Source organism: Hippocampus guttulatus, chromosome 6, assembly GCF_054856545.1.
Source record: "Hippocampus guttulatus isolate MCC_2025c chromosome 6, RoL_Hgut_1.0, whole genome shotgun sequence".
In the NCBI taxonomy this organism is placed as follows: domain Eukaryota; kingdom Metazoa; phylum Chordata; class Actinopteri; order Syngnathiformes; family Syngnathidae; genus Hippocampus; species Hippocampus guttulatus.
This window is the reverse complement of record NC_141266.1, coordinates 23,341,106-23,355,548: the sequence shown is the minus strand read 5'-3', so window position 1 is coordinate 23,355,548 and position 14,443 is coordinate 23,341,106. Positions and strand designations below refer to the sequence as shown.

General features: G+C 47.4%; 1 protein-coding gene across 1 annotated transcript in view; it reads left to right on the top strand.

The window, feature by feature from the left end:
• The first annotated feature begins 277 nt into the window (after nucleotides 1-277).
• Nucleotides 278-14,443, top strand: part of ddr1 (discoidin domain receptor tyrosine kinase 1) — a 27,562-nt gene continuing 13,396 nt past the window's right edge. Inside the window, exons 1-8 of the mRNA XM_086113044.1 lie at nucleotides 278-295; nucleotides 463-632; nucleotides 4,431-4,536; nucleotides 6,526-6,601; nucleotides 7,505-7,657; nucleotides 8,753-8,900; nucleotides 11,559-11,661; nucleotides 12,594-12,780. Of these exons, the coding sequence (XP_085969170.1) occupies nucleotides 294-295; nucleotides 463-632; nucleotides 4,431-4,536; nucleotides 6,526-6,601; nucleotides 7,505-7,657; nucleotides 8,753-8,900; nucleotides 11,559-11,661; nucleotides 12,594-12,780 (945 nt within the window). The 5' untranslated portion in view covers nucleotides 278-293. The remainder of the gene's footprint in view (nucleotides 296-462; nucleotides 633-4,430; nucleotides 4,537-6,525; nucleotides 6,602-7,504; nucleotides 7,658-8,752; nucleotides 8,901-11,558; nucleotides 11,662-12,593; nucleotides 12,781-14,443) is intronic.

The following is a 14,443-nucleotide window of genomic DNA, read 5'->3' as shown; positions in this document are numbered from 1 at the left end:
CTCGATCACCGCTGGAGTTCTTTTCTATCGGCGACAAAAGCATCATTGTCACCCAGCAGGCCAAAGACAGAGGAACAAATTAGCGCCTCAAAGTGGCTTTGGGCACTTTTGGCTTTGTGCTCGCTCTTTGTTTCATTTGCTAAGAGAATTATCAAAAGACGGTGATGCCAGGCAAGTCGTCGAGCGCAATTTGTTCCTGGATGAAAAACAAACTCTGCGGACCATTCTGAGCAGCCATAATATCGTATCGAGTTGTTTTTTTGTTTTTTTTTCCACTCGACAGGGTGGGACAAATGTAAGGATGCGGTTCACTTTGTATTTTATTCCAGTGACGATTATGAAAGCACAGTCAAGGTGTTACGTTTCACGGTTTAGGCTTTTGATGTGAAAGGAAAAAGCCACGCACACTGAGATCGTCAACTGTTTCTGAATGTTTCTTCTTTTCCTTTGTCTCGTCGACAGGAATGCCTGTGGCCAGCAGCGCGTCTGCGGGCAGGTAACCGGGCGCGCCGCTGCAGTCATGGCCAGGCCGGCCGGGTGGCTCACACCTTCTTCTGTGGTCGCCGCCCTGGCGGCGGTGCTGGCGGTGCGGGTGTCGTCGGCCGAAGAGCACGAGTGGCACTTTGACGCAGGTTGGGCACGTTGTCTCCTTTTCGAGTGAACCGCCGAGCCCGTTCGATCGTTGATGTGAACCAAAACAGCGGCACCTACCGAAGCAAGTCAATGGCCTCGAGATTCTTAAATGGATTTTGAAGCGTGTTCCTTCTGCGCCATGAAAGCCGATCTCGGATCTCTCATCTCGTCCGCGCTCTGACATTGTGCGGCGCAACGAAATGTCCAACGAACAGGGCGACGTGATCTTGATGCGTCTGCGTTGGTCCAAGAGCGTAGCGGTTAGCATCAGCGGCTAGCCGGTTGTTCAATTATTCACGTTGGGACAACGGGACCGTCGGCGAGGAACGCGGGCAGCGGCACAAATGACAAATGTCACCACATGGAAATCAGACAAGTAGCATGTTCATTTACGAAATGGGCAAGTCCATTCTTAAATACGAAAAAAAAAAAAAAGAGTCCGTGGCTCAACGCTAACATTAGCGGTCGCTGTTCTGTGCTGAAAAAAATATATACAGTGATCCCTCGCTATTTCGCGGTTCGTTTATCACGGCTTCGCTGCATCGTGGATTTTTTCAAACATTCATAAAAAAATATATACATATATATATATATATATATATATTTTTTTTTTTTTTTTTTTTGAAGTCCGCAAAAAAAAAAGAGAGAGAAAGACTTATAGGAACAAAAGCAGGTCTCTCCATCCTTAATTGTCTAAACAACCTTAATTGACTCTGCGCTCTGCTCAAGCGCAAAGGCCCACGTGGGGCAACTTTTTTTTAATATATATGTTAATTGGTCGCTACTTCGCAGATTTTCGTTTATTGCGGGTGGTTTTGGTCCCCATTAATCGTGATAAACAAGGGATTACCGTATATTCATGATGTCATTGAATCACTTACTTCAACTCGACTAGGATCAAGTTATAGTTGACTCCAAAAAAAGAAAGCTTGAGTAATTCAACCCCCGCCCCCCGTAGGCGCCCTATTTTCTTCCGCCCTCGCAATATTCTCCTCACATTGTCAAATCAGCGAGTCTCATTCCCGTTGTGTTATCAACAGGCACTGCGCTGTGTTCTCTTCCTGTCTGCCAGCTAGTCGAGTGGAACAGGAGAGTGAAATCGCCCCCCCCCCCCCACCGTCCCCCGTTCCTCAGGACGGCTAATACCCAGCCGCATTACCAAGTGTCAGTCGGTGGGGGCAACCAGGTGGAACAGGAGCGCGCGCCGGCTTTCATATCTGACTGCGGCAGCAAGCACGAGCCGCAACTTCAACGGCGCTTTTTTGTTGCAAACGGCGACAAGAGTTTCGCCCAAACTCATTACACGGCCCGTTTGTCCCGGGCGCAATGCTTTTGGATTTACAACTGGAAAGTAGTCTGCGTAGATGATATTGGGACACACGTGACGGGATGGGGAATGGGGGGGGGGGGGGGGGGGATGTGGTTGATTGATGTGTGGGAGCAAATCTTCGAGAGTTGAAGATTTGAAAGCAGGCCTTGGATAGAAAGCGTGACTCTTGAGAAGACTTTTATGAGTCACAGCCACGACCTCTGTCAAACAAATTTTCACCAGAATGAGGTTTTTGGAGTGTGTCTCCAAATGTGGATTTCATTTAATGTAATGAAAAAAAAAAGACACGGTTGTTGAGCGTCATGATGATGATTTAATGACGTGGGCACCTGTTTAATGGGTGTGGATCCAGTGTGGGTGCGCGTATGCTCCACCCTCTGGGCTTTTTAACATTTGTCACTCGGCTCCAAATTCCAACGGGGTGACTCAATGACAACGACCCCTCCCCCCTCCCACTCCCCCTTCCCCTTCTCTACTTTATCGCCACCCGAGCCTCCCCTCGGAGCAGACGAGCTCCTCGTCTTTGTAATCGTTTGATAATGTCTGCCGCTGCAATAGAGTCAACGCCGGCACCCGAGGGGCTGGCCTGCAGCCGGCGCCGTGGTTTCTGTCGCTGCTTTTGTTCCCCGTGCCGCAAATCCTCCCCGGCAGGGCTCGCGGTAACGGGAGCCGCGCCGGGTCGCACAAAAGGTGCAATGAGAAGGGTGTCGTCTTGGAAAGACATTTCCCAACGGCATTCATGCGCAGTGTGAGATGCTCGGGTGTGCTGTGGGAAATTCGGGAATTAACGGCAAATACGTGGAGCCTGTCAGCGACGTGTGATGACCGACGGAGCAATTAAGTGTTGAAATGAATGCAAATGGCATTCATCGCTTCCGGCCTCTCCCTCTAAACAACAAAAATGTTGGAGTAGAGAAAAATGACACTCTCTATTATATTTGATCAAGACCTCCGATATGACATAACAGATTAGAATTCAAAATAATTGATCGTTTTCATCCAAGTTTCTCTTTCAATGCACATTTCGCAACCTACGGGTAATAAAAGACAGGCAGACAGATGCACAGTACTGTACTGTAGACTCAGCTCCTCTCTCGGCTCCTCGGTACAGCAATAATACATGCCATTCTATGCAGAGGATAAAGAATACCGGCTGCTCATAATTGAAAAAAAGTCCAGGTCACTCGTGTCTCAAGGCGCCACTGTACTTACTGAAATGTCTTTGCAAATCAGCCTTTTGCGTTTAGCCAAATTGCAGCTCAACGAGCATCTGAAGCAGGGGTGTCCAAAAAGGTTTCCCGCGATGGTCACATTCCTCAACTTGTCATTTTTTAAACACACTAAATCCAGTCTGTCGAGCAATTCCATATCATTGTTATATGCAGTCGTTATTTTGAAATAGTTGGCGGTTTCAGGGTGGTCCGCCGCCCTGCATCCACTTGGATAGACGCACAGCTGCACTGTTCAGCTCCCGAATCACATTTCCACATTCCCTCAAAACTAGGGGGGCAAAAACTGGAGAAAAAATATTTTTGCTCTTGGGATTGGTTGGTCTTTATTCTTTGGGGCATTATAAGAGAAATGTTGTGACTATTTTAGTTGAAAATAGTTTCTCTGCACATCTAGCAAAGCACTGCCTGACTGTTGCAATAACCCCCACCCCCCGCCCCTACCCCCGATCACCTTGACACAGAGACTTTTTAGCCTGCCCCCAACCCTTAAAAGTAAATAGATACCATTGCGAGCCAGGCCAAGTGTTACTTTGACCATAAACTGCCGATTGTGGGCAGTTCAAAGTGAAACCATCGTTTTGATTCTTTAGTCTATATTTTTTTTACATTATACACAACTCTCATTTATTGTGCAATAATCTTATTTGTAACATGCATTTATATGCTTTATAAAACATTTATATCAGAATTTCTTTTAGGGGGCGGGGGGGCATTTACATGGATAACGCATCTTTACTAGTTCAGAAATTTCTTCCAGAACCAATTCATTTCATAAGTAGAGGAACCGCTGTATTGACCTTGGGCCTCACCTCGTGATGAAGTGAACTTTTGACAGTCAGTGGCATTGTAAATCTAAGACCGTAACATCAACTAGGACCGGGGACGCTCCAACAAATGCTTTTTTTTTTTTTTTTTTTTTTTTTTTTACGTGCATAGTTTTATGTTATCACCGGTGGGAATAAGTGATGCAGTTTCGGTATGTTTGACGTGGAAAATATGTTTTTTTTTTCCCCTCGAAGATGAATATCAGCAAAGTGGGGGAAGTTACAAGCAAATTTATTGCAGGGTTAGGAGTTCTCTTACCATGCGGCAGCAAAGTCCAGAAGTTTTCCCAACAATGACATGACGAGGCAAATTCGCCATGATCGACGATGCCGGCCGATGCTCGGGACTGAAAGATTGATTCCTTTTCTCTTTTCTTTTTATCTCCGTCGCCTTCCTATCTGCATCTGCAGCCGCTCAGTGTCGTTACGCCCTGGGGATGGAGGATGGCAGCATCCTAGACTCTGACATCACCGCCTCCAGCGCCTGGTCAGACTCCACCGAGGCCAAACATGCAAGGTCAGTGAGTTGAGCCCTTCAATTCTTCGCGTTCGCTGCTTTGAGCTGTACGGCGTTGGGCCAGAAGCTTTAAAATGGGCCCATTTGTCGGTCGTGTTTGCAAATGACCTAAATTAATTGATTTGAATCAATTAGTGGACTTTAAAGTAGTATTGGATTGGGACCGTCGATTGCAAAGTAGAAAAGTCATTTCAGGCAAATGAAGGAAGGATGAAAAAAAAAACAGACAAAGGGGGGAAAAATGTCAATGTCATTCAATCCTTTTTTTCCCCCACCAGTGTATTTCTTTTGGCGACCTTGAATATTTATTCACTTTTCCACCCACCGCCACGACCAAAACAATGCCAACATGTTTCAGATGATGACACGCGACCTTATGTGTTGATTTCTGCACAACGATGCGTCAAGTGTTTCCGTCTGCTCCGCATCCCTGCGATGTTTTCACTCCAAGCCGATGCCTTGCAGTGAAACAGGATCACGTACGCCCCGCCCCGCCTCCTCTCAACCCCATCCCAAAGCAATTTGTCCCAAGCTTATTGTGACAGAAGATGACCGAGTGGGCGTTTGTGTTTTGTAATGTCATTAGCTACTTAGCTGTCTGGCAGGAAAGGCGCCGAGAGCAGGGTAGAGCCCCGCAAGGCGCTCTCATAACCACGCGTAGGAGCGATACAGCCAGCGTGTATGCGTGTGGGCGAGCGCGTGTTTGGCCGAGAGCCCGACCGTGTGGAAATGATTATTAGCCGCGGCGCTCTCTTGGGAGACGCGCGGAGAGCAGCGGGCTTGTCAAAACGCAAAGACGGACGGAGCGGCGGACGCACGGCAAAGCAAACGAGCGAGGAGGCATTGGCGCTAAAAGCAAGATTCATCAAAAGCACATTTTAATTGGAGAAACACACAACGAGCGGGTTTAAAGGTTGAAACCCAAATTCAGGATTGGAAAACGGATCGGCTGACTGAGAGGCGCACGTGCTAAAAGCTATCACTTCCGTCTTGTAACTGTTCAAAAATTCAGAAGTATTGGAATTAAAACCTATTTGGCCACATGTTTTTGTAATGTGGGAGGAAACCGGAGCACCCGGAGAAAACCCACGCAGGCACGGGAAGAACATGCAAAGGAATGCCGGAGTCAGAATGGAACCGTGCACCTCTGCGCTGTGAAGCGGCCGTGCTAACCAGTTGACCGCCGCGCCACCCTCGTGTTCCTGTTCATGTTTTTTTTTTTTCATTATTTTAGTAGTCCTAATTCTGTGACTTTTCACCTTATTTCGGATATAAAAAAAAGTAGTTTATATTTTTCCCCCAAGTTGTGAAGAAAAAGCACGTTTGGTAGCTTTCCAATACATTGTGACATTGTCTTTATCCCGTACGATCCCCCCCCCCGGAAGTGAAACAATATAACGCACGAATGCGGTGTTGACACCCGGCCCCCGCTCATCTTCCCATCGCGGCTCTCTAATGGGTGTGAAATCATCCGGCTGTTTCCTGCAGCATGAGCTCACCCTCTGGAGGGAGCAGCAGCGTCACTGTCAGCGTGACGCCATCCATGTCATGAATTTGCTTTCAGGTGGTCCGAGCAACACGCTGGGCGTCCTCGGAGGGAGGAAAGTCGCACTGAAAGGTCCAGTGTCGGGGGAAATGTGTGCGTGTGTTCATCCAAGAAAAACTGTTACACCACAGAGTGCGGCTCACCTCTTTTCCTCTTCTTAGATGTGCGTGTCCTCCGTACAGTTGTACGTTTTCCCAGCTTGTGTTTACAGACAACATTGTCAGCTTATACGTGGGCGTCTTCTCGCTGCGGAATCAATTACGATTTGTTTTGTAGCAAACTCTCGGTTTCACCCGCGTGCGTGCCGCAGCCATCGTCGTGGGAGGGAGCAGTCGAGTTGAGCGTTTTTTTTGTTTGTTTGTTTGTTTGTTTGTTTTTTAAATCCCATCCTCTCCTTTTGCTGTTGGACGGCAAGCGTAAATGAGACCCGTGTCCATCTGCAGGTTGAGCACTGGAGAAGGGGACGGAGCTTGGTGCCCCGCAGGCGCCGTCTTCCCCGATGGATCGGAATACCTCCAGGTTAGCGCCACGCCCCCCCCCCCCCCCCCCCCCCCGCTCATTTTGATTTACAATCGCACTCGCGTCCTCCCGGTCTGCACAAGTCACATGATCTTGGAGGACATACAGTGCAATGTGACCGCGACTTTCTGGAAAAATACACACCCAAACCTTTTGAAGCATGTACAGGGTGACATGATGCGAGACCGGATGTCTCTGAGCATCTAAAAAGTCAACATAGGTTGGTTCAAATGCCCGGATTGGAAGACCTGACTCCAAAAATGACAGGAAAAGCCTACTAGAACTTTATTTGCGGTTACTCGAAGGCACTTGAAAAGTTGGCAGGTGTGTGCTAACTCCTATTTAACACGAGCTTGAATGTGAACTGAATGATGAACACGGCCCCGTCCTCAGTTCTAAGAGGGTGTGCAGACTTGTGCAAACACAATATCTGTTTGCTTTTACTTCCCACCCCCTCTAAAATATTTTTTTCCCAATTGAGTTGTAAAGGTTATGAAATCTTGTGCTTTTTTTTCCCCCCTTATCACAAAAACCTGGCATTTGACAGGGGTGTGTAGACTTTTGATAACCATTCAATAACAGGGATGGGCAAACTTTTGCGGGCCTCGGTTCATTTTACAACAGAAATATCAGCCAGGACATTTGTAGATGTCGCAAGAAGTTAAGCGGTGTCTGTAAAATACTGTATTGAAAAAATAATTTAAAATGTATGATGTAGCTCACCTGCTATTAGCAAAGTTCCCAAACTCGACATTCGGCGTTTAGTAATCAAGCTGACACACTTTTGAATGTCACGAGGGTTCCATTAATTCAAGCTTGCCAACAACCTGTGCCGCGCCAGCTAGCGTCATGTGTTTTCCCTCCATCGCTAAGCTAAGCTAACTGATTCCCGTTTTCCTGCAGGTGGACCTTGGCAAGCTCCACTTCCTGGCCCTGGTGGGTACTCAGGGTCGCCACGCCGACGGGCACGGCCAGGAATTTGCCCGAAGTTATCGCCTGCGCTACTCTCGAGATGGCCTGAAATGGATCACCTGGAAGGACCGCTGGGGCCAGGAAGTAAGGACGGAAATGAAGCGTGTTCATTTCTTCTTAACGCATAATTCCTCTGTGGGGACTTATGGAGAAGCCGTGTCACGGTGGAACAAAAAGAGCCTAGTGGGCCTTTTTCAGCTCAATCCAATGACACACCTGTGCTGATAGCAGCCGTTATGGGGTCCCTCTCCAATATTTTCTTTTGCGATCAGCTCCGGGCGGAGCGTGTGCGCACTACAATGGGAATTAGACCCGCGGCAGCAACGTTTTAAGGAGGCCGCCGTTATTCTGAACCTGCCTCAGCGAGAGACTCGAGTCTGCACAATTGCCGCAACGGCAAAATTTTGCCTCAGGCTTTGACTCTCAAATCAGTTGGCGCGTTCAAGGCTTCTCCTTGGCGCTTTTTCTGCCACGAAAATCATCACGCCGCTTGAGAAGTGAATGCCAGACTCGAGAGGGCGTGTTAAGAAACGCGCGATGAAAACCGCAACTCGGACTTGTAGTTGTTGTTCAGTGTTCCCTCACTTATCGCGGTTAATAGGGACCGGGACCCTGCCGCAACAAGTGAAAAAAACGCGATGGAGCATTGTCTCCCCCCTAGGAATTTTTGTGTACGTGGGTACTAGCATGTCTAGAATACAGAAACAGTATTTATACTTTACATATTTGAGACAAAGCCGACAGTATTTACTCAAATCTTTCATTATAAAACCTTGTACATTATTTAATATTCATCAGCATTGCCTTCTGAGAGAGACAAAGAGAGACTTGTGTTACTCTCACTTCACGCTCTGACAGTGTAGCCGCCGTTAGCCTCCAGCTAGCTGCTGGACAGCTGTCCTTGTGCAGCCGATGCGTTTATGAAAAGACAATTAATCGGTATTGATGAGGAGGAGGCGAAGAGAGACGAGCCCAATCGCCTCTCTTTCGGGAAAAATACTGCGATAATTGAAGCGCGATATGGTGAGGGGTCACTGTAATTAGTTGGGCGTCCCGCACGTGTTTTTCTTCAACAAACCAATATCTGGAGTTGTGCTTCATACAGCGACATCGGTAACGCGTTACCCAGCTTGAAACGAGCACAAAAACAAAACTGCTTATTCTTATTCTTATTCCAAGGTGGTGTCCGGGAATGAGAACACCTACGATGTTGTTCTGAAGGACCTGGGCCCCCCCATAGTGGCCCGCATGGTGCGCTTCTACCCGCTGGCCGACCGTGTCATGAGCGTCTGCCTTCGAGTGGAACTGTACGGCTGCGTGTGGACGGGTAAGCGGCCGTCACGTGACCGGACTTTGCGGATCTTGTGATGAATTGTCATTCGTCCGTCTGAGCGTGCCGTGAAAGTTTTGGGCTGGATTGTTCGTAGTTGTTCTGTTTATTTATGTTGTGCTAAGGTGGCGGTTGTCATAAATATTGGTCAGAGAAGCAAAAAAAATGCTGGGTCACCTTCGGGACATAAAGGCAAAGTCAGTAATGTTGTGAGGACGGCAGCGAACTTTACGTAGGGGCTATAATCGCAGAAAGAGCAAAATGAGTGGTGGGGGAGAGGGGAAGTGGCTGTAAAACAGGCCAAATCCAGATGTCAGGGGGTGTGGCAGGGTGAGAGATGTTTTTTTTTTTTTTTGTCCAAACAAATTTCAGCCCTGACGCGTGGCCGTCGCAGTCGTGCTGGCCAATGTGACGAAAACCATTCACGTTTTTTTTTTTTACCACCAATCAGATCTCAAATTTGCAAGCTTGCCCTTGATGATGTCATCATTTTTCTGTCCGTAGCTGCGCTTGCTTTGTCAGAGCGAAACTTGCAATTTGAACGAGTAGAATGTTTCTGTCGAGATCTGCGCACATTTCTGAACCTAAGAAATGCCCGCTATTTGATTGCAAAGTTTACATTGCGTCGATGTGTCGTGTCGCTGGTTTCAAAAGTCGCTTCGTGAAAGTGGTGCGATCGAGTCAGGTTAAGTCCTGCCGCGCCGGCGACATAAAGAGAAGACGCCGCACCTCAAGTTGAAGAAATGAAACGTTGGAAGGGCCTCAACAAACGTGCTCGCAGTTGCTTCAACTCGGCTTTTGTGGACCACCGTGATCGGAATTTACAGAGGCGGGGAAGTGTGCGAATCTTTGGAGAGCCCTCAAAGCAGCCCAAAAATAGCGGACGCGAGGTGTCGAGTAGGTTCCAGCCTGCTTCGAGTGGCCCGGCGTGAACGCGCGTCCTTTTGCGGAAGGTGAAAAATGATCGAGTTGATAAGAATGATTCCAAGTGTGTGTGTGTGTGTGTGTGTGTGTGTGTGTGTGTGTGTGTGTGTGTGTGTGTGTGTGTGTGTGTGTGTGTGTGTGTGTGTGTGTGTGTGTTTCCCCCTCCACGCGTCCAACGCATCGCTTTGAGAGATTGCATCAAATTTACAGACAGGATGCCGTCTGCCAGCTTGGGTGTCTGCCCTCTGATGAATAGCTTTAGCTGCGTGCGACCCCCCCCCTCCCCCACCCCCACACCCGAGCACTCACTGTATTTATGAGCGCTCGCCTTCTCCGCAGTGGCGTCCCAGCTCCCTCGTTCATCACGCCGCCGCCGCCTCTTGATCAGCGCCGTCCTGCTCTTGTCTTTTAACGAGAGCGTCTCATTCAAGTTTGCTCCAAAATGGAAGGAGTGAGCCGGGTCACTTCCCGATCGTCTGGAGCCGGAGATTAGCCATATTCCGCTTTTATTTTAAAATGGCCCCTTTTGCGCCAATCAGCGTCGTTTGAGTGGGTTGGTTTTGGGTCAGTTCTGATTGTCTGGAGCTGGGCAGGAGGTTTATTTATAGTCTTAACATGGCCTCTTTTTGCGACAATCGGCACCGTTTGAGGGGATTTGTTTGAGTGTGCGCTGGCATATGGCGACGTACTTTCTTTACTTTCGCTTGCAAAAGTTATTAACCATGCGGACGAAACTTGAAAGCTGAAATGATCTCCGTTATCCAGCCAGCGGGCAAAGCGTCATTCACCCAAATGATGGACTTGACGGAGGAGCTCGCTTCTCACTTGGCTGAATTTTTTTGGGTTGCGACTTGGGCAAAGGGTTCCTCTGTCACACTCCGCAGGGAAAGGATGGGGAGATGCAGCATACGACTTTGGCTGCGGAATTGACTCAGATTTTTTTGGGGGGGCTGGGGGGTGTTTTAATGAATTGGTAACAAAAAATGATATTTCAATTCAAAATGCCAAAACCACTTTTCAGAAGGCCACCTAATTTTATTAAAAATGGATTTCATTCTTCTTTCTCAATCGGCTATAATCATCAAAGTTTCCCCACACATCTCTACACTGTACACGTAAAGTTTTTGGACTGATCACCTGAAATAGTTTTCAACCAAACTTTTAGTATGGTGATGCGACTAGTCCAGTCGTTTGGCGATTGAATTATCAAGATTTTTATTTTTCTCCACAGTGCCATCTGCTGGATGTGGTGGGGCAGTGCCCTCCTTTGCCCCTCATCCAAAAATTGCCCCAGTTTGTCAAAAGTTCTCAAAAGACGTTCGAAAGAGTGAAATGGGAATCCTGGCCAACTGAAAATGAACATGGTGCCAAATGCGCTCAATTTTTTATCTTTTTTTTTTTTTCCTCATGCATCATATACACTCATGTAGCCAACTAAAAATGCGCTTCGGTGAGTAAAATGACTCAAAAAAGGCAAATATTATGCCCGGAATGGTTTATTATGGAAACCAGAGTGCTGCCCACGTCTGCTTTGCCTGATTAACTGATCCGTTCAGGCCCCGCGGACCCGAGTAACGGAGCCTCGGGTTTGTTTGCCTAGTTTGAAGCAAGTGCTCACCGTTGGCAACCGAATGGGCTCTGTCGGATCTGAACGCGCCGCACGCGCTCAGGCGACGAAGGGTCGGCATCTCGACTCCTCAATCATTCCCGCTTCTCCGTCACTTCTCTCAGATGGCTTAAAGGCTTACGCGGCTCCAGTTGGCCACGTCATGAATCTGTCGGGCTTGCCCGTCTACCTGAACGACTCCACTTACGATGGCAGCACAGAGCAAGGGTAAGTGCTCTTCGCCGACTCCACTCGCTGCTGTTAAAAAAAAAAAAAATTTAAATGGCAAGAAAAGTGTCAAGGAGCAGCAAGTGTTTCCCAAAGATGGAAAAAAGGTGACCCGCGGTGTTATTGTAGTTGCTGAGGGATTTGGAGGCACGTTTCCTGGCCATAATGTTTTGGCAGGCCGCTAGACGGGCCGCATCAGGATTCGTGGCAGGGGTCACGCTCGCTCAGGCTGCGCGGTTAATGGGCCCAAAATGTTTTGCTTATGAGTAAGCGAACACCTCTTGATGCGATCCAGACGCATTCCGGCGCAGATGTGTGTTCGTGGGAGACAAGAGAGGTGGGGTGACCTCTCTGTGTTTTTTGTGTGGTGCGCCTGGCTTAGGTGATATGGCCTTTAAATAAAGAAAAAAAAAATCAATCTTCTTTTTTCTCCCCCCCTCTCAATCTCAGTTCTAATTTGATTTTTTTTTCCACATTTGCTTTTAGAGGATGCAAATGTCAATTTCTACGCGGACCGTTTTTGTGTTGCGTTGCCCATCAAATATCTGGTCAACAAAAGCCTTCAAATGAGAGGAAAACAGAACAGGATTATTTCAGGACATATCTTGTTAAATGTTTTCTTTCTGTACGCGAGCTTGTCCGTTATCCGTCGAAACGTACGGAAATGAATTAACATTTTAAACGTTGAACAATTTAACATCCTAAAATGACCGCACTAAATGAGCGCCTCTCTATTCGCAGCCACGTGAGTCGAACCCGTGCAAGTCGGCGTGAAAAACTCATCCCGACAACTAAAATCGAACTCGTTCACCGCCATTGACGGCGACAGACGTCATGGATCCATTTGACCTGGGCTGGCAGTGAATGATAAAATCAATGAGTGGTCGAGCCCTCTTCTCGTACTTTGAGGCTCCTCCTACATTTCTGCGCAGGGTGCAGTTTGGCGGCCTGGGTCAGCTGTGCGACGGCGTCCTGGGAGGAGACGATTTCATGGAGAGCAAAGAGCTGCGGGTGTGGCCCGGCTACGACTACCTGGGCTGGAACAGAGATGTCCTCGGGAAGCCCAGCGTGGACATTGAGTTCCACTTCGAGAAGCCTCGCGTGCTCCGTGTCATGCAGGTAGGCAGTGCCACTTGCAGCCCGTGGCTGTGTACTCGTGTATTATTTTTATTTTTTTGTTCTTACAAAAAAAAAATATATATATATATATATATATATATATATGGGAATAACGCTCTATAATGTTATACTTTAAACGAAGAATAATGACATGATTAAATAAATAGTTTGGTCACACTCTTTCAATGCGGATTGTGCTCCTCTTTCCGTCGCGCATATCTCGGCCACCTGGGGGCAGTAGAAGACGGACTTCTCAGTACGCCAGGAATATTAGGCATTCTCTGCGGAGGATGAAGAATACACACGTGCGGTGTGTTAAATGGTTGGTCTACATGTGTCGCTGCATCGTTTGTGTTTCTTTATCACTTCCTGAAAGGGTTAAAAGACCGCTTTAAAGATGCCGGCAGAATTTCTTCAAATATTAATGCTGGTCACGCGCTTCACGAGGTCTTGAACGTGATCATACAGATACGGCGCCAACTCTCTTTTCATAGATTTGTGATGGGCACAGGCATTTTGGTTGTTCTTTTGCTTTTTTGTGCGCTCGGTCGTAAATCTCCCCGTTTTACAGAATGCCGCGTAGTCGCAAACAAGTATTGACCTGGCTTTGTCTTGAAAAAGAATTTGAATCCTTTAATTATCCCTCAAGAGGGGGAATTCGGTTTGCCAGCATTCTCGCACTCCCAACACATCCGTGCAGGGGGGGAATGCGTATTTACACTGACCGATTTTAAAAAGATCTTATTTGGATTCCGACGCATCCGCCGTCTAAAAAAAGTCCCTTTTTTTTTGTTGTTTGTTTGTTTCCACTTGAATGGGATCTTTGCGATCCCACTGGAACCTCTTTGTCTGTTTTGCGGCATATTTCCGAAGAGTAAGCACGCGCCGAAACCACGTTCGCTACCTCGGTGATCACGTGGCTCCCCCGTTCAATTTCCTGTCTCCATTCACTTGCATCCCCCTCGAGGCGCAAGTGCCCCCCCCCCACCCCCCCAATAATGATTTGTCTCCAAGATGTTCTTTGTAGCGCCACCAGCTCATTTCCGCTTTGGAGCGCGTGACCCTAATTGGAATCTGGAGAAACTTGATGCGTAAATCAAGTGTACTCATGAATAAAAATGAGTATTTATTTTTTTATGAAGGTCTATAAATATGCATTATTTTGATTAAGCACTTTCAAAAACGCTTCCCTTGTGTTAAACACAGATAAGGAAGCTGACAAATAGCAGGGTTTTTTTTTTACCTCATTTAATTGAAGGCTTTGATCTGATAAATGAATGACCTCATTAGACTAAGTCGAGCATCACGGCGGCTAATAGGTGTAGACGAGGCTAATGCTTTATTTATGGCTCGAATGAAGCACTGCACCCTCCCCCGCGGGTCATGTGATCCACGCGACCTTGAAAATACACGACGGCAACACAGCGGAGAAATGATTTTTTTTCCACTCTTGGAGTGAGAAATTTTCCATCGCGCGTATCTTCGCTCTGGCAAAATGTCACCAATTTTCATGGTCACCATAAACATCCCAAGTCCCGATTTTCTAAAGTGCATTATTTTCAAAATCTTCATTTCCAATGAAAACACTTTTCAGCGAACCCGATAAAATTCTCACAATGCATTTTTTTTTCCCCTAACCCAACTATTACCCTATTTTCCGCGC